A 22564-nucleotide genomic window follows, 5' to 3' on the forward strand; every position below is an offset into this window, starting at 1 on the left:
GTGAAAGAAAGCTAATATAAATAAACTGTATTTATAATGTAGTAGCAGCTACAGGTCTTCATAGCAGTGTGGCTGGTTCTGTACTAGAATGAAAATTATGAAGTAAATCTGTTCAGTTTTTCTGGCCAAATGAAATGCATTTTTTAAAAAAAAAGAATGCCCTAGTCTCAGAAAATGCGTGAAGAATAGAAACTAGAACTGAATACCTCTAATACTTGCCGATGTTTATAACACAGGTAATTTTAATGACCTCCAATCTGATGATGTTCCTCTAAGCTAACCAGCCCGCCCTCTCAATTGTTCAGTCCTGACTATGCTCAGACTAAAAATCACCACAAGCATTAAGCAAATCCCAAAACAACCTCCTGAGAACTATTTATATAAGATGCGGTGACCAGTCAGGGCAATAAAACAATGGTTTACAAGAAGCCCAAACAAAACCTAGGGCTGTCCTGAGCAGGGCGGCCTGTGGCGAGTCAATGGGTAAACATTCTCAGTGCAGAAAGAGGAGGATGGGAGCGACAGCTAAAAAAGACAAGGGCGAATCTGTGAATAAATCCAAGCAAATAGCACTGCCTGTGTTCTCATGCACCTTGGTCCTTGGAGTGTGTTTGAGTTAGGATTATGCTTCTCTCCCACTCCCTTTTAAGTCCTTTTAATCATCTGAAGCTTGCATAAAATATAGAGTAAATCCTATTTGAAGAAAAGTTCTCTTGTACTGTGTGTTGTCTAAGGAAACCTCCATGTTATGATTAGATCTGTTATGGTTAGATCCTTAACAATTTATTTCAGTGGGAAAACTTCCATTGGATTTAATAGCAACAGGGCCCAAACTACATTTCCATGAATCATTTCAAGACAGTTTACCATTCAGGGATGTTGGCTTCTTACCAAATGACTGTCTTATTTAGGTCATAAGGCAGATTGTCTTTGTTCCATGTTATATCCAGTCTCATGGATGTGCTCTTGAAAGGAACCTGAAACTTGGATATCATAACTTTGGTGAAATAGCCTTAATACTTTAACACATTACACTGCTATAGTGAATTACATTTTGGAGAAAATGTTCTCACATGTCCTATAAAAGAAAAATTTACGCTAGATCTATTTTAGTAGTGTGGCTACAGCTCTGTGTCTCTCCTTGAGGTAAATCTAATCATGTAAAAAGGTTCTACTTGATAAAATCCAAATGTAAGTACCTCTCGTTATTCCATACAAAAAGACATTTTCAAAATGGTAAATTAAATGTCCTTGCTTGAAATTGCATTATGAAACTGGGGGCTTTGTTGCATAAACACAAGTGTGCAGCAGCAGTCGCACTCACCAGCTAAGCAAAGCCTCCTTGGGAGGCATTTGGGCAGGCTCATAGTTGTGCAGGAGAAGGGACCCACCAACGGTGGGGACCCTGCCCGCAGGGGCTGATGCCTGGGCGCGGCGTACATTTGCTGTCTAACTGCCCCATGGGCAGCACTACTACCTGGAGGGCTGTGAGCATGGCCTGGGTGGCTGGCATGGCCATTGGTGGGCTAGTGCGCATGTAGGTGCCTGGGATGGTTTGTAGGCTCCTGTTCACTGTTTGTACTCTCCTGTCTCTTCTGTGAGTTTTCTTTGGCATCTTTGGATCTTGGCTACTGCTGGGAAGGCTGATCCTGGTAAAGGCATGTTAAGCACCCATTTAACAACAGCCTGAACACCCAGCTACACAGAAGGAGGGACACCAGAAAACCATGGTAGGTTGTGGGTGGCAAATGGAGACTGTCGTGATGGGGAAGGCTGGAGACAACTCCTGGCAGTAAGGAAACGGTTCCTTCTCTACTTTCAGCTCTGCAACTGCAGAATAGGTTTAGTGGTCTGGAAGCAGATGGAGGAGGACACATGATTTAGTGGCAGCAGCCATAGGTAAGACACTCAGTGCCTTGTTTGCTTCACTGTCTACCAACAAGGACTCCTAGGTCTCTGAATTTAATGTAAGGATTCAAGGAGAACTACCAGCAGTAGCTAAGGACTGAGTGAGGGATTACTTGTGAATACTTGAGCCATAGATGTCTATGAGACCAGATAGGCTGTATCTAAGAATGCTGAGAAATCTGGCTGATGTCTTTGCAAGGCTGCTGTCTTTCATCTTTGAAAGGTTGTGCAGATTGAGGGAGATCCCCAATGATGGCCGAATGGCAAGTATTGTGCCTGTGTTCAAAAAAGACAAAAAGTTCAGCCTAGAAAACTACAGGTCAGTCAGCCTCACTTCAGTCAGTGGGAAAATCATGAAGCGAGTCCTCTTGGAACAGATTTTTGTGCATATGAAGGAGAGGGTGATTATCAGGAACAGTCAGCATGGATTGACCAAAGGTAAACCATGCCCGATTGACCCGACTGCCTTCTATGCAGAAATGAGTGGGTTTGTGGATGAGGGGAGAGCAGTGGGTGTCATTTACCTTGACTTTAGCAAGGCTTTTTACATTGTCTTGCATCATGTTCTTGTATCCGAGATAAGGTGTTACCGTTTAGAGGCTGAACAACCAGATGGTGAAATAACTGTTTGGGTGGTTGGCCTTAGAGGGTAGTGGTTAATGGACCATACACTGCCTGGAGACCTAACAAGTGGAGCACTGCAGGGTCTATCCCTGGACCTGGCTTGTTTAACATTTTCATAAATGACATGGAAGAGACAATGGAGTGTACTTTCAACAGAATTGCAGATGTTGACAAACTGGGATGGTCAGGGGTGGACTACTTGCACTGTGAGGCTGCAGGACTGGGGCTTGTTCAGCCTGGAGATGAGGAGGCTTTGGAGGTACCTAACAGTGTGCCCCTCCCACTGCCCTGTAAGTATTGGAGATCATTGAGAAGATGGAGCCGTGGTCTTCAAAATGGTGCATGGTGGACAAGAAACAACAGGCACAAGTTGAAACAAGAGATGTTTATACTGGATATGAGGAGATAGCTTTTCATCAGGAGGACAGTGGAGTAGTGGCACAGACTGCCCAGGGTGTTTGTGCAGCCTCCATCCATGTCCGACTGGAGAAAGGCCCAAGCACATGGTGTGAGCTCATGGCTGAGTCTACCTTCAGCAGGAGGTTGGACTAGAGAGCTGCTGGGGTCCCTTCTGACTTGAATGATACTTGCTTCTTATGATCCTATAAATACAACTCCAGTTTGGCTCGGTGTTTTTCTGAGAAGCAATATATTGGTAAAGGCTTTCTTTAGCCAATTCTATTTAAACATGCCTTGGCCTTGTAACGGTCTTTCATAAAATAACTCTTTTGCCTGCTTGTCTCCTCCACCCCCAAAGCAAGGTTATTCTTTACAGCAACAGACAGAAGACTCATTGAAAGAAATGTCACTGACAACGAGCAGTGGATCAGTGCCAGTCCTTCGTGTGTTCTTACATCTGAAAAAGCTGACTGATGATAATGCAAGGTGTATAGTTGATGTAGACTATACAGACACTTTATAATCCCAGACAAAGCCAAGATCACAGAACCGTATAATGAGCTACCCCTTGCTTTTATACAAATGACTGATTTGACAAAACCTAAGGATGTTTCATGGACTTCTGCAATAATGTAGAACATTTGCTTTCCGTGCAACAGAGCAAAACTGTAAAGTTGTGAAGACAGAAAACTTGCATACTGCTAAGAAATACACTCTAGAAACTGCTGGAATGTAACAGTATTCACATTGCTCTTATTTAAAAATCCTTTGGGGTTTGCACATATTTCATGTAATTCAGGAAATAACTATTATCATTAATCATGTTTTCACATTGTGTCCACTGTGCTAGGTACAGTACTTTTAATAGTAATAGAGTGTATAGTATTTCTAGACAAAGCTTAAGGCAGGCAAATACAGATTTTTATCTGACTTATGGAGATGGAAAAGAGGCAGAGGATGAACAGGAATCTACTCATTTAGGAAAAATAAAATTCCTCTGGTGGAGTGTTTTATGCAACAAACAGCCACAGTGGCACAGTTCTCACAGCAGCTCATCCTGAGCAGCATCTGTGGTTCCCACTGAGTTCCATCACTTGTACTGCATCAACTGGTAGCACTCAGTGAGATTAAGAATGAAAAAAATCCATCTCTTTGGGATATTTAGGTTTTGTTTTCGTTAGTTGATACTAAATTCTGCACTCAGCCATTTTGATTTGCAAGGTAAACTACCGCTCATTTTAACTCAAGCAAAATACGATTCAGACAGGTTCATTTTTCCATAAGTTGGTCTTCTGGTCCCTTGAAACATGGATCTGCAATAAGACGGTGTTCCAAACATTCATTGCCTGCAGTCTGTTTCATATATGGGTATGACATGATTCAACGCATATAAGACTGTTCTTTTTCAGAATTCATTTAAATCCATCCCAGTTTAGAAGAAGAAGAAACTTGTTTCACAGCTGTGTAGGTGCCATGTATGAAGTGCATTGTCTTCTCAGTTCAGTTACTCTTAGGCAGGTGGTCACATCACAAACCATCAGAGTAACTGGCTTGAAAAAATAACCTTGTGTCTCTCAGGAGGGAGGACAATGATTAACTGCATATGGAAAGAGTTGCTTTTACCACAGGGATGAAAGGTACATTGGTAAAACAGGATGTGGGCAAATTTATGCTCCAGTTGTCTCTGTCTGTGGTTTGTATCAGCCTGTGTCTGAACAGGAGATTATGGCTTATGGTGTGTCCAGATGATAGTCAGAATAATTAATGTATTTTTTTGAAAATAGAAAATATTAAAAAAGCTTAAAACTAGAGCAGTTCATTGACTTCTGTTGTAAGAATCTGGCCTACTGTAATTCCTGTAGAAATTACTCCTGAATTTTGCAGAAAGTGTCTTTATTTTTCATTTCACCCTACTATCAGAAATAGTGGGTACACATGTTTTTTAATTTTGTATGTTCGTATTTCCTGAAACTTTGCCTAGAACCTGAAAAGTGTTAGAAAATACTGGAAAATCCATATATGATTTGTAAGCTATCTTTGAAGGGGCTATCTTTCTAGCTGCTACCGCTGCAAAAAATACTATTGCAAAGATAAGCATAAGCCTGAATTTCTCCAGAGTGCTTCACTTTAAACTATTTGATATCAGCCAGAATTCCAGAGGATTTCAGCTCAGATTAAAAATCTTTTTTTAATGTGAAAAGTCATGCAACTTGATAAATGAGTCTTATGATATCCTGTCTAGGATGACCATGTCCTGCATATGGTTGAATTTATCATGTGTCTCACAGAAAGGCAATGCTTGATAAGCAGTTTTATTGGGTAATTACAGGGTTTTTTTTTTTTTACATTTTCAAATAAAGCAGATTGATTTCCATCTTGAAGTAATTTACTAACACATTATAAACTCGTCAAACGCTAACGTGGTACAGTATGCCTCATTTCCTGTTTACTAAATAATCCTTTGGCTGTCTGCTTCGTGTCTTTCAGGTTGAACCTGGAATTGTTCTCTGCCAGGGACGTCATGGAGCCTGGCGTCAGAGTCCTTCACCTGAAGGAAAACATTGCCTCCTTGGCTCGGCTTCTTGCAAGTACAAGCCATGGTGGATTCCCAGTAGTTTGCAGGCCCAAGCCAGACCATGCAGAGGTGTTCCAGGGAACTATTAAAAGGTAAAAATGCTATCAAATTGATGTCGTGTGATGTTTCTGGCCACTTATCAGATTTTTTTTTTTCTTTAAGCATCTGTTTGTGAAGATTATTTGGGATGGATATGAAACTTGTTCCTACTTTCTTTAGCATGAACAGCAGGTGTCCTTTAAAGAAAGCACCTAGGTCCTTTCTAGTACAAGGTTATCTTGCCTCAGGGATTTATTGAAATAGCACCAATGAAGTGATCTTACAGGAACTGTAGAAAAAGGGAAAATTGCCCTTCAGAGACTTAAAGGTTCACTGAAACAGTAATTTAAAAGGATTTGAATCTAGTTACTCATGAAATGTCCCATGCCAATTCAAAGCTGGCCTGCTCTTTCTTCACAATTTTTTCATTTTATTAGTGTATGCTTTTACAGGAAATGAGTTAACATAAATCATATCACAGACAAGATAAGCAACAAAGTAACTGGAAGTAACATGCTAGGGTAAACAAGAATTAGACTAAAGGAAACCTTGCCATACGGGGGACTCTCAAAAGGCATATAAAATCTCCTGATAAATGAAGTATTTATTGTACTGTATTTCATACAACTACAAGGGGGAATTCATCCTTTCAGGAAGGTATCTTAAGACTGTCCTTTGAGTGGTGGGTCACGAGTGGGAGAGGCAGTGACTTAATTTCCACCTTAAGTATCCTAGAGGAAAGGAGAAGACGTATATGAAACTCCTACTGCATAGGAGTTCACACAGCAAAGCCCTATGAATTATGCTTCCAATAACTGTAATACAAACACGTGGCCAGTTTTGCATTGTAATATCATAATCTTTCATAATTTGCATGGTATCTTTTGTCCTGAATGACTGTAGTATTCTACATCTTTTCTTGTACAGAATTGTGCTTTGTAATGCAGAGCAAAGCGGTGTGGGAGCAAGCAAAAAGGGGGGATGGAAGGCTGATCACTAGCACATCCCAAAGAGAGGCACCTTTAGAGAAAAGCTGACGCTACCTGGCAATTCTGGTAGGCTTGTGGTTTGTTTAATCCCCAGAGCTCTTTTATGATACATTCTTTTAGAGCCTTTTAAAAGGGATGAACGAACAAGTTTGTTTCCCTGTTACTTTCAGCATAAATGAGCTGCTCTTAGACTCTCTTGAGTAAAACCAAGATAGTATTTTAAATGGTTGACAAAGAAGTAGCAAATGGCTTTTTTGGCTAGTCGGTTGCTCACTCCAGTGAAACGCATAGAGAGACATTGTCTGGGAGCAAGCATTGTATTCTGGGGTGCTCTGATGACACCCCTTCTTGCCCCAGTGTGCACCCAGTGGCCTGAGTACTTGCGTGATGAGTTCTGGGTCCCTTGTCCCCAGCAGGGACCATGGGTTGACTTTGCTGTTCTGCTATTCTCACCAACACCAGGAAGGGAATGCTCTGCAACCATGCTCTGAAACAAGCCTCCAAAAATGTGATGTGTCATGGAATTAGTGTATTCATAACCATAAGCAGTTGGGATTTGGGTTTTCCATCTTACTCATAAAATTATAGCTCTTGCAGCACGTAACTGTTAAGACCAAGATGAGAAATGCTGTGAACTCCTTACAGGAGAAGGGTGCTGTTCAGCCTCTTACCCCATGAGATCCAATGCAATCCCATGTGGATGTGACATGACCACAGGCAGAAAAATGATAAGTTATTTTTCCATCTTGTACATCAATAATATTAAAGTGGAAGAAATGTGGCTTGCCGGGCATATTTTAAAAAAGGTGGCTTGGGGAAGATGCAAAAAATAATTGTCACGATGTTTTTCTTGAGAGTTGCCTTGGGCATTATTATTGATTGTCAACTGTTTGTTTTGTTTTGTTTTTTTTTTTCCCAGTACAAAAATGTTGTTATTAGGTTAAAAAGATGGGGGCAACAAGCTAATGAAGGGAAAAAAGCAAACAATCTGCTAAGCTTGCACGAAGGCAGCAGCAGCTCATAATTTTTTAATACTGTTTCTCATTTATGTGTTTTTCTGTACTGTTTCTTCTCATGAAATAAGCATGGATTGAAACACTGTAAATTTGGACCAAATGTAAAAGTTATTCGGTACCTGCCCACACTTGGAAACTGTAGTGATGAGAGTTGCTGTACAAGGACAAAGTGTTGTTATGTTTTGTAATACATACGAATGATTCTGACCCTTCGAAGAGAAAAGGTCAGTGTCAGTTCTTACAAAAGCAAGGACTGTGGCCAAGCAATGTTGGCTGGAACTTGCATGGGCCTATGAAGGCACCTCAGTGCTGGCCTGTAGCAAACACCCAGATATTCCAATTTTATTAAAAAAAAAACCCCAAACAAAACCCCCAAAATCTTCCAGATCTGCTTAGTGGGGCCAGATCTTTCTCCTACTCTTTGTCATCTGGATGGTTACCCACTGGGGATGAGATCACCAAACACGTTTTTACATGGGTGACCTAAATCTGAAGCTGTTATCTTCCCCCGTTGAGTAAGCAGTAGAGACTAAAAGAAAAAAAAAACTACTAAAGAAAAATCCTTGGCTTTAAAATTGTTAAAGAGGAAGCAAACTGTAGCTGAGAAGCAAGTTTCCAAAACAAAGGTCTCCTTAGAGTAATACTTTTGACACTTTGCCATAGGCAGAGCTCTGTGCATGCCTGGGAAATCCTCGCAGAATTCAGTTTGAAGGAACGTGTGGCTGGTGAACTTGATGCGTGGCATTGATGGGGATGATGGACTTATTGTGTGCAACACAGAGGGTTTAGGGACTGGCTTCCCCCTTCATTTCTCCCACAGTAATGATGATACTTGCACACCAGAATAAAACAAGCTATTCTTTTGCACTGCAGCTGAAATGCCTGCCCTGTCTCCCCCAGCTACTACTGGAAGGGAGCTGGGCTGTTATGAATGTGTTAGCCCAGAGTCTGCTGAGAGCTATAAATGTCATGCCCTAAATGGCATGCCCTCCTGGCTAGGGGGAATTCATTCTTCAGAGAGACCTGAGGATAGGACCAGTGCCTGCCTTCCCAGGAAGTTTCTGCCAGAGACACTGCGTGAAGCTGTAAATGCATATTGAGGAGTTGTTGGGAGGTCCCCTGGCTCTGTCTTGCCTTGGCTGCTCTAAGTCTGTGGCTCCAGATCCTCCTCCAGTGGGAAAAGATAGAGTTATGCTTCTGCCTAATTTCTGTGAGACCAAAACTGAAAAAAGAGCTATTTTTTCACTTCCACATATGTTACAATGTACTGGTGTAGGGCCATTGTGGGGCAATGAAGTGGTTCTTTGACATGATGAAGAGATTAGACACATCATCTTGTGTTTTGCTGCTCCATCTTCTTTGCCAGAGGTTACTTTATAATGTAAAGCACAGTAAAAACAGAAGATATAGAGGATTTGAGAAGGAAAGCTGTAGGTAAAGAATTTCTTTTCCCTCGCTGTGGGCACGGCTGGGATATAACATGGAGGGTGACGATACCTCATGGTTGTTGGCAATGTCTTTGCTGCCACGCTGCGCATCCTCCTGTGTACGATCACTTCCCTCCACATGCGTGTGTGACACTCGTACTCTCTGATTTCTTCCACCAAAATGGCTGACAACATACTCTCCACCTAGGTGCTTTTTTTTCTGAGACGCTGTTTATCCTTTATTATATGTAGGTTTCCTGCATATTTGTGACTGACAAATGCCATGTTCCTCCCAGGGACTGTTCTGGTGTTGGTGGCTTTTCTTGCCTTTACTTCTCTTTTGCCAAGGAAAATGAAGGAGCAGGGTTTCCGTACTGCAATTAAATCCACCTGGTATTCACTGAAGAAAAGCAGGTGGATGCTGGTGTCTTGTTAGGGCAGGATCTGCCCCCTCCATTTCGTTTGAGGAGAAGTGGTGCAGAGAGGCAGAAGCTGGAGGGCTGCCCAGCAATCTTAATTTCTGCCTTGAACACAGCTATGAGACAGTTTTCCTGGAGAAACTGCTGGGCTGACGAATACCACTTGGTAACCTGTTTGGGAATTTTACCATAACAAATAAGCCATTTTGTTCATGCCTGAACCTCTCAGATCTGTACCATACATAGCTCTCCTGTTGTAAGGTTGAAGGCTGGATTCCCTGGTTTTGCCTTTGCACTCTTACCTACACAGCTGTTAGCCATTACTCTGCATTTTGTTTGTCTATCTTTTAGCTGAAGGAAATTTTTTTTTTTCTTGATTTAATTTGATTGGGCGAAAGTAATTATGCAGAAACCACAATATGTCTGACTGTAAGCAGACTGTACTGAATGTATCTGTCTAAGCAGAAATGGGTAAAACTTGGTTTTCTGCTACTTCTCTACAGAATGTGACATTTCTGGCATTGTGCCTGCATTTTTGTGTGTATTTTTTCACCTAGGAAACCCCATCTCTTCCCACCCATCAAGTTTACTGAAACTTTAGCATTTGTCGTTGATGGGAATTGTTATATTTGAGCCAAAAAGAAATTTCAATAAAAATATTGTAGGTAAAGTTGTCAAAAATCCTTGTCGTTTACGATGTTTGTTTGAACTGTTTTATTACACATTTTGATATGCTATACGGGAGTGTATTGACTATGTAATTGTCTTACTCAAACTAAGTTTTGATAGAAGTGAAGTGTTCAGAGTGCCAGATTCCCATTTTTGGAACAAAGTTAGGAATCTAAGATCCTTTCAAAAAACAGAACTTTGTGCTCTAAATCAGAAAAGAAATATATTCAAAAGCTGTGGTCTTCATGTAGCTGAAAAGTTACCAAAGCTTGGACTTTCAGGAACGCCTAGTGACTGAAAGCACAGCGTCCCATCTGAAGACATTTCAAAAGGTCTACTATTCTGGAAAACAGATTTTACCCATCTTAAAGCCTAATTACTTCTGAAGATCTTGTTGTGAAAGGTGAGTTAGAGCCTGCTCCTCTGTGTAATCACACAAATAGCTCTAAGTTTTGCCAGCTTTCCTTCAAGATGTCCAGCTGGCCTGCGCCAAGCTGCACGGGCCCGCAGAGCACAGCATCGCCGCTCTCACACGCCTGGCGAACCCAGCGGGACCCCGCCGCTCACCCGGAGCTGGATGTGGAAACTTGCTTCAGCGAGGCTGGGAGCGCTGGCAAGAACGCCGAGGGTTACATCTTTCCACTTCAGAAACTCAGGGGAGATGCGAAACATCCGCTCGATCAGCAGCACGCTCGCCGCTCTAATTCTCGCTCGAAGGATGTCACGTCTGACGGAGAGGCGCACCTGAGAGGAGGATTTCTGCCTCAGGTTGGGCCCCGGTCCGGAGTCAGAAGAACTGCCAGTGGAGGGAGCCAAACTACATTTCTGTCTGCAATATTTATTTTGCTGCTCTTCTTCCTGGGCTGCACTTTCTGCTTCCTTCGCGGTAGGAGGAAGCCAGGTACAGAACAGTGTGTACTCATAAACCTCCTACTCGATGGTCCCGCTTTAATTTCCCTGCTTGTAAAGTGGTATGGGAACTGAGAGACTCTGCTTTCCACAATCAGAAGACATGGTAGAGCAGCTGTTCCCAGTAACAATAATGACACTATTGCTGAGACAAACATTTTCACGATGATGCATGGGAACACTAAATCCAAACCACATTGTTTAGCTAATGCATGCTTTCACTCCGCTAAAGGCTAATGTCACATAACTGAAAGTAAATTGAAGCGATCAGAGTTTAGAAAATATGACAAAGTTGAAAACTTAAAGCTGTATGACACAGTAACATCCTTTAGCAGGGAAATCATTGATCCAAAGTGGTGTGCGTATGTGTATTTTATGGCAGTTTATTAGGTATGACTCGCCTCTGGTCAGGCCTGTGAACAGAAACCGTTGTGAGTCAGGAATGCTTTCTGCCAAGCACTTCAGTAAAACCGAGCATAGCATATTGATATGTGCTGTGGGAAAGGAGATCTAGCATTGCAACATATCATAGATATGTCAGGCTCTAGGTATGGTTTCTGGTATTTTTCTTTAATCTGCCCTCCCAGTTGGGACTAATGAAACACTACTCTCACGGCGTGTGCGTGCGCACGTGTGCAGAGAGTCCACACACACTTGTTTAATAAGTCAATACCTTTATTTTTCTTAGCAAGAGGAGAAGTACTTGCCTTCAGTAAGCAATGTGGTGTAACAGCTTAGGGACAACTGGAAAGTTAAAGATGAATCGAGACCCAAAACATTTAATTCATAAATTAATTACTGAGCTTAGCAATATCTACCTTAATATTGCGACAGTCTGGCTGCTGGCACTCTTGAAATAACTGATATAGATTTGAAAGCTTCCTGGAGAGCCTTTTCCTTCTGGCACTGTTGTGGAGAGGTTGCTAAGTTTAGATCACAGGAATGCAAAGTTACTCAATCAAACACAGAAGTCTGCAAAGTTCATGCAATAAATAGAGATAAAAATGAGGTTTTGTTTCTTACTAGAGGATCACAGACAGTTTTCCTCCTTCCTCCTCGCAGTGCCTGTGCTGTAAGTTCTGGGCAATGGTGATTCTACCAGGTCTGATCAAAGCTAGAAACACCATTGGCAGTGGTTTGAAGGCTGCATCTAAACTCAGCCAGCAAAGAAGAAAAAAAGGGGAGGGGGGAGCATGTTAGGGACTTGAAAACTATTTTTAGGTGTGCAGACTAGGGAGCTGACGGCAATATCAAAGTGCTTTTGTGATTACTTGGTTTTCATGTTAGAGGGTAGAGTCTGTCAGCACATTGTTTGTTTTTACTGTCTGGACTCCTGCTTTTGAAAAGCTGATCCAGTTAATTTCAATGATACACTATACAGTAATCTTGCCTATTAAAATAAATGGAATCCAGCACTTTCAACAAAAGCCCTTGACGTTATGATCCTCCCATGTATTGTCAGGGTCCTGGGGCACTGCAGCTCATGAATAACACAGATGGAGGAAGGTTTATAGAGTCTGTGGCAGTGGTTTTATTTCGTATCTAAGTATGAAAATTTTCTTCCAAAGAACAACATTATATGATACTTTTAAAATTAGTAGGCCTGTTTGGCCATACAAATAATTGTGCAGGTGCTGTAGGACTTTGTGACGGAGCCCTTTGGAGGGAAAACTTGAGTGTCGCAGAGGCTGTGTGCTAACTCAGAAAGCCAAATTAAAAACGTATGCAGCCTCGCTGCAGCATGTGGGTGGCTTTTAGGCAAGTGCAGAGTGTTGTTAAATGTCGAAATCAAATATAGGCACGGGGAAAACTGGTGTGTGAATGGAAAGACTGATCGCATACTTGTTATGTCGTTTAAACATGTGGTAGGTTCCTCTAAAATTGAAAATCTGCCTGGTAACAAGCCAGCTTGTAGGGAAATACAAATCTGATCCTAAGTCTTCATCCTTTTCTCAAATCTAGCCTTTCTGTAAATTTGAAATACTAAGCTCGCATTTACAATTTATTAACAGCTGCCTTTGCATTTTCATGTTGAGGCTGCGGACTTACTGTCTGCTCATTCACCCTGCTGATGGTGCCCATAAAGCCAGACAGCTGGCAACTTAAGTAATGAATACTAACCTCAAAACACAGCTTTGAGGTGGAAGAAATCCCTGTTTTGAAGATCTGAAAACTGAGGTACAGAGATTAAATATTTATTCAGCATCCTTTGAAAGGCTGTGGCATGGACAGGATTTGATCTTTGCTCTGGAAAACCTCAGTCCAGTCCTTGATAATGACATTTTTATCATCTTGTAGGTAAAATGCCAAAAATTCATGCAAAGCTCCTTCTTGGTTTGAATAACAAAATACTAAGTAAACAGTAATGATTTAGGCTGCCTAACCTGAAACAACCCTGTAACCCTGAGATTTTGCTGTGTAAGACAAAGATTTGGTGGATTTTAAAACAGTTGCCAGTATGTGATGATCTAGTCCTTATGTACTGACTAGCTCACCACATGCAGAATACACTTTTTTCCCAGTTAAAAAAAGGCACAATGCTATTTGAAGCCAGGAAAAATGCTTTTAGTATATTAGCAGCTATCTTACCAAGAACATAAAGTAACAGCTATTCTTAAATAGAATTTGCATTTTACAGTCCATGTAAAAAGTTCCTCTTGTGCCCTTTTGGAAGAATTGCATGCTCATGCTAGAACTTTTGCTGAGAGCAGAGCAGTGTTCAAATCCTGCAAAATCCTCTAAGTACTCCTTTCATTTTGACTGCTGTGAGAGTTGAAGGCACCAGACGCTAAGTCTTAGCTGCAGCAAGTTTTCATAGACTTGTTGATATTGTAAAATAATTTACACCAGCCAGGTATTAGGATAAGGAAGGACCATGAAGAGTTTCAGGGTGCCATATTCGATTATTTTGGTGTGCAATTTATTGTTACTTGTTACTGTTCTTTTGTCATTGTTTTTTCAAACTGACTGACATAAATCAAAATTTAGTAATTGATGTCACTGGGTTTTAAACCTGTCTGAGAGAAGCCCTCAGACAGTAGATTTTTAATACATGGAAGGGACTTTTTTTTTTATTCTGGCCAGAGTATGTTAATCACTGGTCCTCACTGAGTTGGATATTGCCCAAAACATCAGATATAATCAGCTTAAGAATAAAAACAATGCAGGTACCTTTGGTGGATTAATGCAGGAGAAATAAGCCTAAAGCTTTCTGAAGCAGGCTAAAAATGATTCCTGAGGTTCTCTAATCCTCCCTCCTCCTCCTGCCCCACTGTGTAGCTATTTTATCCATTCAGTTTGGGAGAGTCCTGCCCTGAATGCTTTTGCCAGTGGCATCACCTTTTAATCTTCCTTCTGTTCATTTGCAGCTACTTTGGAGCTGCAGTTCCTTTTATGTCACTCCCCCAATATTTAGAATTTGTAGTTTCCTCAGATAATTGGCCATCGTGACAAGAAGAGTGACACAATCAGCTGTCAGATACTTTTCATTCCTGACTTCCATGCCAAACCTGACATGTGGATATTGGGATAATAATGTGTTATCTTAATTAGGTGTATCTTCATGATGCATGCTTTATAACAGATAGAGCATATGAAACTACTGCAATGCCTTGCCAGGGTATCTTTGAAATGATATTCCCTACTTAAGGGTTTTCTTCCTTCTTAAATAAATAAAGAGTAAACGAACAATTGCAGAGTCCAAGTCTGAATCCTAGCACTTCCTGTTAAACCTCACAAAATAGTGCAAGAAACATGTTTGGTCTGCTTTCTAAGGCTTGATGATGTGATAGGAAGGATGTTGTATGTAACATCAAAGAGTGATGTTGTTATACCTCTGAAGCATGACTTCTGGAAGTCCAAGTGAAATAATGTATGTTCATTTTTCTCCTGAATATGGCAGTTTTTAATAGGCTTGGATTCTTATCAGAAATGTTCCAACGATTTCCTTCACTGTGTTTGTGTGTGCTTTTTTTTGACTAGCCAAATTTCTCTCACACTTCCCAAAGCCCTGTTAAGTGACTCCCTGCTGGGTTTAGTTAAGAGCGGTGCCGAGCAAATTGCAAGCTGCCAAAACCGGCCAACAAACCACTGGTGATGAGCAAATGTTTCTGCTCTTTCAGATCATGGTGAGTGTTGCTGTTTTTTTAATTCCAGCCCATGATGTTCAAGTGGAAAATGGTGAAGTCTGGACTACAGACAGGCCTGTACAGTGTTTTGGACCTGAGCATACAGAGTCTGGCAAAGGATCAGGGTGGATCATAACTTTCACACTTGATGTCTATATGTTCATGTTAGGATTAAAATCTTAGAAGTATTCCTGTCCCAGTGATCATCCTTGAAATCAACTTCTTGGAACTGTATGTGATGATCTCGGAGCAGAATTTAGATCTGTGTGTTTATATCTCACTTAGAACAATTACAGACCTGTTTGTGAAAGACCATAAAATGCGAACCTTTAGAGAGCCCTGCAGAACAAAGTGTGTAATGCACCAAAGGTAATTCATAGGGCATGACTGGATTAATTTCTTCTCCATGTCCTCTGCTGTAGCAAATATATTATGAGTGTATTGTGTTTTCCTCCCTTTTCTCCTCCAAATGTAGCCTGAATGGAATAGACCTTGCCTGTTGTAGCATGCCTGTACTGCTCTTTTTAGTGTGTTCTCATGATTTTCCTCCAACCCAAGTCTGTTAATTGTCTATATGACATGTCCATATGCTGGCATGGACATGGCAAGAGGCTTAGGGCAAGCCAGTGACTTTCCCAGGCGGGGAGGCGGGGAGATGCAAGCTGAGGGCAAAGTATTTCCTCAGTGGAGTTTTCTCAGCAGTTAGCACTGCTGCAGTGTTGTGCTCTCCTTAGTAATCTGAAAAAGATTTTATGAAACCCAAAGCCGGTCAGATATTAATTTGAGACAAATAAAGTTTTGATAGTTATGAAGGATATTGAATTCCTTGATTGTCCTGTGAACGGGATGTGATTTAAAGGTGGGAGCAGGTGACCGACTCCTAGTATTCCTGGCTGTGCCACTGATTTTTTTCAGAATTGATGTTTTTCCACAAGTTATATTCACACTCAGGTCTTGACCTGTAAAAGGATGATACTTATATTCCAGCCACAGGCATACTTATTTATAAATCTCATTGAGAAGCTTAGATGAGAGACCAAAGCCATGTCTGCATTAACAAAATGCAGATTTCAAGGCTGGGTCTATGGAGTGAAACAGCTGACTGTTTCAGGAGAAAGGGGACTGCTCTACAATGCTAACCAACTCATGGGAGGTGGAGGTGATAGAATAGTTTCCTTCAAATGTGTGTTCCGGATCTGAACTAAAATGTGGAGGTAGATGTTCCCAAAGTATCTTGTTTTTAAGTTGGAGAAAAGGTGGACTGTATAAAAGACCCAAAATATGCGAAACTGCGTTTAATGTAATAAGCTGGAAAGTAGTTTAATGTTACCTCTTCATGTGTGAGAGCTCAATGGTATTTCATAATAAGTTTGGTATTTTTTTTGCACTCTTTACAGTTTTGATCCAGCTTCATCAAATGCAGGACAAAGAAGTATAGAATAGCGAAGGAGAGACTGTTTGGAAAGAAAATAATAGAATGGCAAATAGCCTGCTGGTCAGAGCAGCCAGTGGGAACGGGGGGCGGGGGGGACTTGGTTGTACAGATCCCTGTTTATTCAGCATGGAACCCCTCCAACAGGAGAAATTAAAACATGCCGTACATAGCCAGTAATGTGCTTGTTATGAAGGAGAGTGTGGAGAAAGGGCTTGAACCTAGTTCTTCCATATCCTGTCCCTAGGGAGGGCACTAACCACCAGCTTTTGGATCTGTCAGGCATGTCGTATTAGTGTAAGTCCTCTGCTGTGGAGTGCTAATCCCACCTTGAAGCAGACTACTCTTTCCCAGGAGACATTACATTAAAACTAGTAAATTCCTATAACAAGTTTTGGTTTGAACAAATCAATGTTTTTGGATACAGAAATATTTATTTGAAAAATTATACTTGATATTCTAGTCACAAAAGCCACTTTGTACCTCATTTGTATTTCTGTGATGCCCTAATGAAGATTGCGTGTCTGCTCTCCTCTGGGTCCCTGAAGCACATCATTTAGCTGTGTGTTGCACATCTTTGTATTACTGTAGTAGCTCCTAGTTGTAATCACAGGCCAGGGCTAACACAATGTTAAGCACATTGCAAAACAAAAAGCTTTGTAGTGGTCTCCAAGGTGTTTGTTATCTAAATATAAGTTAAAAGGCTGGAAGTGGATAGTGTGGATGGAGTGAGTGTGTGTGGAGCAAGGAAACACTAAGATAAAATGATAATTTTAAATATATTGCTTGTCAAGGCTTTATATGTGCAGTGTGGAAGGGGAGAACTCTATAGAAAGATTTGAAATGATATAATAGTTGATAAAGATATCCATTTCACATGACTAAGTCAGCAAGAATATTAAATGTCTTAATGAACTCTAGAGTGCAGTACTGTGAGAGAAGGTTTCACTGATGGTTTAAAATATGACAGGAATTTTTTGTAGATCTTGTGTTTTAATGTAGATGTTACTTAAGAAGGATGTGGGAAGGAAGAACAACCTATCTACTTATATTCAGATAATTGTATTTGCTTATTGTTGGTATTGTCTTGTTGGGTGCAAACTAGACAGTGCATGAGTTGGTCCTGCCAAGCAGGTTGATCCAGGTCAAGAAGAACATGTAGGATAGGTGATGTCCTTTAATCTAATTAGCCAAACCTAAACCATAAAAACACCTGTGTGATGCTGCTATTGCTGATGGAAATTTAAGAAGGTGAAATATGTGGTCAGCCCACTAATACTCTAGAATCATAGAATATCTCAAGTTGGGAGGGACCCATAAGGATCATCGAGTCCAACTCCCTGTTCCTCACAGGACTACCTAAAACTAAACCATATGACTAGGATTGTTGAGTCCAGCTCCCTGTTCCTCACAGGACTACCTAAAACTAAACCATATGACTAAAAGCATCGTCCAGATGCTCCTTGAACTCTGACAGGCTTGGTGCCATGACCACTTCCCTGCGGAGTCTGTTCCAGTGACCGACTACCCTCCCAGTGAAGAACCTTTTCCTAATGTCCAACCTGAAGTTCCCCTGATGCAGCTTCATTCCTATCGCTGTCACCAGAGAGAGGAGATCAGCACCTCCCCCTCCGCTGCACCCCTTGGGGAAGTTGTAGACTGGGATGAGGTCACCCCTCAGCCTTCTGCAAGCTGAACAAGCCAAGTGACCTCAGCTGCTCCTCATAAGTCTTGCCCTGGAGGCCTTTCACCATCTTGGTTGCCCTCCTCTGGACACGCTCTAATAGTCTGATGACCTTATACTGCGGCGCCCAAAACTGCACACAGTACTTAAGGTACCATCACAGATCTGATGCTAAAGCATTGTGTGCTTGCTTTTTAAAATTTGCCCCTTACAATGAATGTAATCCTCTCTTCTAACCTTAGGTTAGAGCTGTGCATGCTGCTGGAGAATGAGCACATCTTTGAACCAGAGATGAATGATGAGTCTTTCTCCTCCTCTCATCCTCTCTCCTATGAGAAGGTAACCTCTTTTCTTTCAGTTCTTTCCTTGTTTAATCAGCATGTATATTCGGTTATTTAGGATGAGCTCTCCATGGACAAAGAAATGATGTAATATATGTGGTTGAGACAAGAAGTGGTCAGGTACAATTTAAATTAAAGGATGACCAGAGACCTTCCAGGGGCAGCTGTCATAAACTGTAATGCCGCTCAGAGCCTGGAAATTGTGCAAGACTGCTGGCAAAGAATTTCCTTGCTCAGATAGGCTGTTCCAATCTTCTCTCTCAACTTCTCTATGGATAGCAGAATTATTATAATATTTAATTCTCTATGGGATAGCACCTCTCTGAATGATGAGTATTTATAAAAGCTTTCAAACTTGAAAAGCATGTAGCATTCTTCCATTTGATAGATGATTAAAGGATTTTTAGGAATAGTAAATATTAAGCGTGGTAGAAGAAAATCATGTGTTACCAAGGCAAGACTGTAACGTAGTTTTGAGCAATTTATACAGGCACAACTGGAAAGTCATCATATATTACTGAAGCTTGGTCTGCACATAGGAATCTGGCTGGCAAAACAATGTTTGGCAAAACAAAGAAGCGTGGCAATTATGTATGGCATGAGGTGCCAGGATACAAATAGATACTCCTATGGAAGAGGGCTTAAGCTCAGCTGATGGCTGATATCAATTTTGTTGCATTTTTCTGCACTATGCTATCATGTAATTACCACTTAGCGTGTGAATTTTACAGTGTGAAAAACCTCAGCCCTAAGCCAATATAACTTACATTGTCTTAATAGAGATACAGTTACACTAAGGGAAAAAAAATCTTTTTGTAAGTAAAGAGTGTTTTATTTTGAATTGCTAATTTAAGCCTTATTGGCAAAAGAATTTATAAAGTTTGGACAAGCTCTGCCAGTGTAGCTCTGCTAGAAGACTTTTTCTTAAGAGTCAAACTGGCAAGCTTTTGAACCTTGGGTTCTAATGTGCAGCGTAGAAGGAAAGAGAAATGGATTCTTGCCTATTCCAGATAACAGTGGAGAAGCTGCCCAATCTGTCGCGCCTAACCATGCTGCTGAATCGCTACACTACAGATCCCCAGTATCAGCAACTCTTCATCAATCTGGTAAGACTGAAGCCAAGTCTAAAAACAAACATTTCCTCCATGAACAATGTGTTTGTTATATTTTCTCATTTGTTTATGATGGCTGTGTCAGCCGCACTGATTTACATAAACACTGCCAATCCTGGGATGTTACATTCTCAACAAAAGTAGCTGAGTACAAACAGCATTCCGAAGTTTTAATTCATATTGTATAAACATAACAGATGTTGATAAAATGAGCCAAAAAGAAAATACAACAAAGGAGACCATTTCAAGGGGGCTTTTGATTAAAATACATTCCAGATTGACAAAATGATACAATGTTAATGGAATAGATCATTTAAATGTCATTATTTGGCTCTTATAGTCCTATAAAGCAAATATAAAGCAACGCTTTTGAGATTTTAGGCTCCATTACGGTACAGTGCCTATACATCAACTTATAAATAAAGCTATATTTCTTTCCCCTTTCCTTTTTTTTTTTTTTTTTAATCCCTGCTATGACATTGCCACATTTATTTCCTAAATACTGTACTAAAATACTGGGTCCAAAAGCAATAACGTGTTTGGTATACTGAATAGGGCCTAAAATAAATATGTTATAAACAAAATAAATGTAGTTTCTGCCTTGGTGAATTTCCAGTCTACAGCATTGAAACTGGTGGGGGACGGGACACACACGACATGCTGGGAAATCCAGGCCAGAGAGACTAATTCAGATGGATTTTATTTAAAAAGATACAAAATCTGCTCCTGTTTACTTATGTGTAAAGAAGATGGGACTGAGTTTGAGATCCATCTAGTCTGAATTCCTTGCTCTGAGAATAGCTAGAAGGAGAGAAAAGTTATAGAAACCACAATGCTCCTAATATCCATTATCTAGTTTGGTTCAGGAGTTTTATTCTAATAGATGGGGAAACTGAGGTGGAGTCCAAAGTTTAAGCGGAGGTCATACATGGGAGTAGAATCCAGCTCAGCTGAGACCCAGTCCAGTGCTTGCACCATTGGGCCACACAACTTTTTTGTTATGGGAAACCTATTGCACTCAATTAGGTTTCACATTGATACCTAACTTGTTAGTACCTGGTGTGATCCCGGAAGCACAAAGTTTAGTAACCCGTCCAACACCTTTTTATTATCACTCATGAAAGCTCTGTTTCTGATAGCCGCAGAAATACCCATTGTGAAGTTCTTGGGTGTAATGATTTCCTGTGGCAGTGAGTTCCACAGCAAAATTATATGTGGCATAGAAAGAGGAAACCTTTTTACCTTTGATTTTTTTCCTCCTTACGTCTATTGAATGTCTTGTCAGCCCTGTAAATGAAAGAGGGAGAAGAGACGTGTCCCTCTACATGGTGCATTTATTTATATTATTTCATCATGTCTTTGTTTCATTTTTCCTCTGTCTGGGGAAGCATACACTTGGGAAGCATAATACAGCTTCTTTGACAGAGCTGGCCAAGTCATAAGAAGGATACTACAGAATTATGTGAAAAGTAAAAACTTAGTGAACACCTATATAAGCTATAAAGACCAGCTTGGTTAACAATAAAACGGTCTTTAGCTCTGTTCCTATCAAGAAACAGTTATAGCCCTCATACTTTTCAGTGGCCAGAGGTTAGTACTGCAGGCCCTCTTCTTCTCAGAGCCGTATGATTGTTTTCTTTGTCCTCTTCCTCACAGTCTATGTTTCTATTGACTTTTATAAGCATTTACTGCAAAATATTACAGGATGTCGAATGGTTGTGTAATGAGATAGCAGCTATAAAAAAATCTTAAGACTTAATAAATATTTGGGTCACTGACTATTTCCAAGTAAAAACTCGGACCATATCAATGGAGCTCAACTTTGCTTTTCTAGCCTGTGAGATTTGGGTACATTCCAGTCATAATAGTTTATTTAGAGCAAACCTGACATTTACCAAAAAAGAAAGTGTTTTTTTTTACTATGGTTTTTCCTGATGTCTTAGGTATAATTGGGGATGGGTAACAGGGAGAGAAGAACTGATATTCTTATTGGCTCCTGTCCCTCAAGCCTGCTACCTCTCTCTCCCCGGCCTTCCTCTGCCTCTCCTTCCCACCCCTGTGGGCAGGGGTGCACTCATGCTTTTGTGTTCTCCCTCTGTCTTCGCTCTTTGCCTTACAGGAGCCATACATAAACAAATCTGCAATGTCAGTCCAAGCTCATTTCTCACTGCAACGCACCTACATCGTCTTTCGCACCCTGGGGCTGCACCACCTCACTGTTGTTGACCTGCAGAACCGAGTGGTTGGGGTGATCACCAGGAAGGACCTGATGCCTTTCCCACTGGAGAAGAGGCTCAGGCTCCAGCTGGTGCCACAGAGCCCTGATGCAGGTGAGCAACCCCTGGATTCAAGGCCATGGATGTGTTTTTAGGCTTTGTTGCTTCTTTTTGAGCCCATGTTCTTCAGGAAAAAATAATCAGAGCTTTTCCACTTGATCCCTTCTGGAGAAGAGATGCTTAAAAGCTGTTGTATCTAGACATATGGGATTGTAGCCCAGAGCTATGTCTCTTCAGCTGTTTGGTGATTGCAAAATTCATTAATTTAAATGCTTGTGAGACAAAATAAGAATTCGTATGTTTATGGAAGATGTACATAAAATCGGATGTGAAAGGATGGATGTCAAGAATGCTTTTGCCACACTGTGTCTATGCCTTCCAATGAAAAAATGTCATAACCATTAGCAGCAGTTATGTTGGCAAAGCCTTTCGGTGAGGACTAAATCTTCAACCTCTGAGTATCTGCCTGTTAAAAAGAAGAATGTTTCCATATCAGCGTTTTTATGTTGAAATATGTATTTTTAACTGAGAGGAAATAGTGTGTTGAGAGACATGGGCAGCTGAAAGGAACAAGGGATTGGCCTTTCTTATTGGCCTATGTGTATTAGAAATTGAAAG

At 40.9% G+C, this 22564-nt stretch overlaps 1 protein-coding gene across 1 annotated transcript in view; it reads left to right on the forward strand.

The window, feature by feature from the left end:
- LOC142592885 (chloride channel protein C-like) overlaps window positions 1-22041 on the forward strand; it is a 78514-nt gene extending 56473 nt beyond the window's left edge. The window contains exons 13-16 of the mRNA XM_075705062.1: window positions 5419-5598; window positions 18460-18556; window positions 19569-19664; window positions 21790-22041. Of these exons, the coding sequence (XP_075561177.1) occupies window positions 5419-5598; window positions 18460-18556; window positions 19569-19664; window positions 21790-22041 (625 nt within the window). The remainder of the gene's footprint in view (window positions 1-5418; window positions 5599-18459; window positions 18557-19568; window positions 19665-21789) is intronic.
- Window positions 22042-22564: the final 523 nt, after the last annotated feature.

This window comes from Pelecanus crispus, chromosome 2 (assembly GCF_030463565.1).
Source record: "Pelecanus crispus isolate bPelCri1 chromosome 2, bPelCri1.pri, whole genome shotgun sequence".
NCBI classification, from domain to species: Eukaryota; Metazoa; Chordata; class Aves; order Pelecaniformes; family Pelecanidae; genus Pelecanus; species Pelecanus crispus.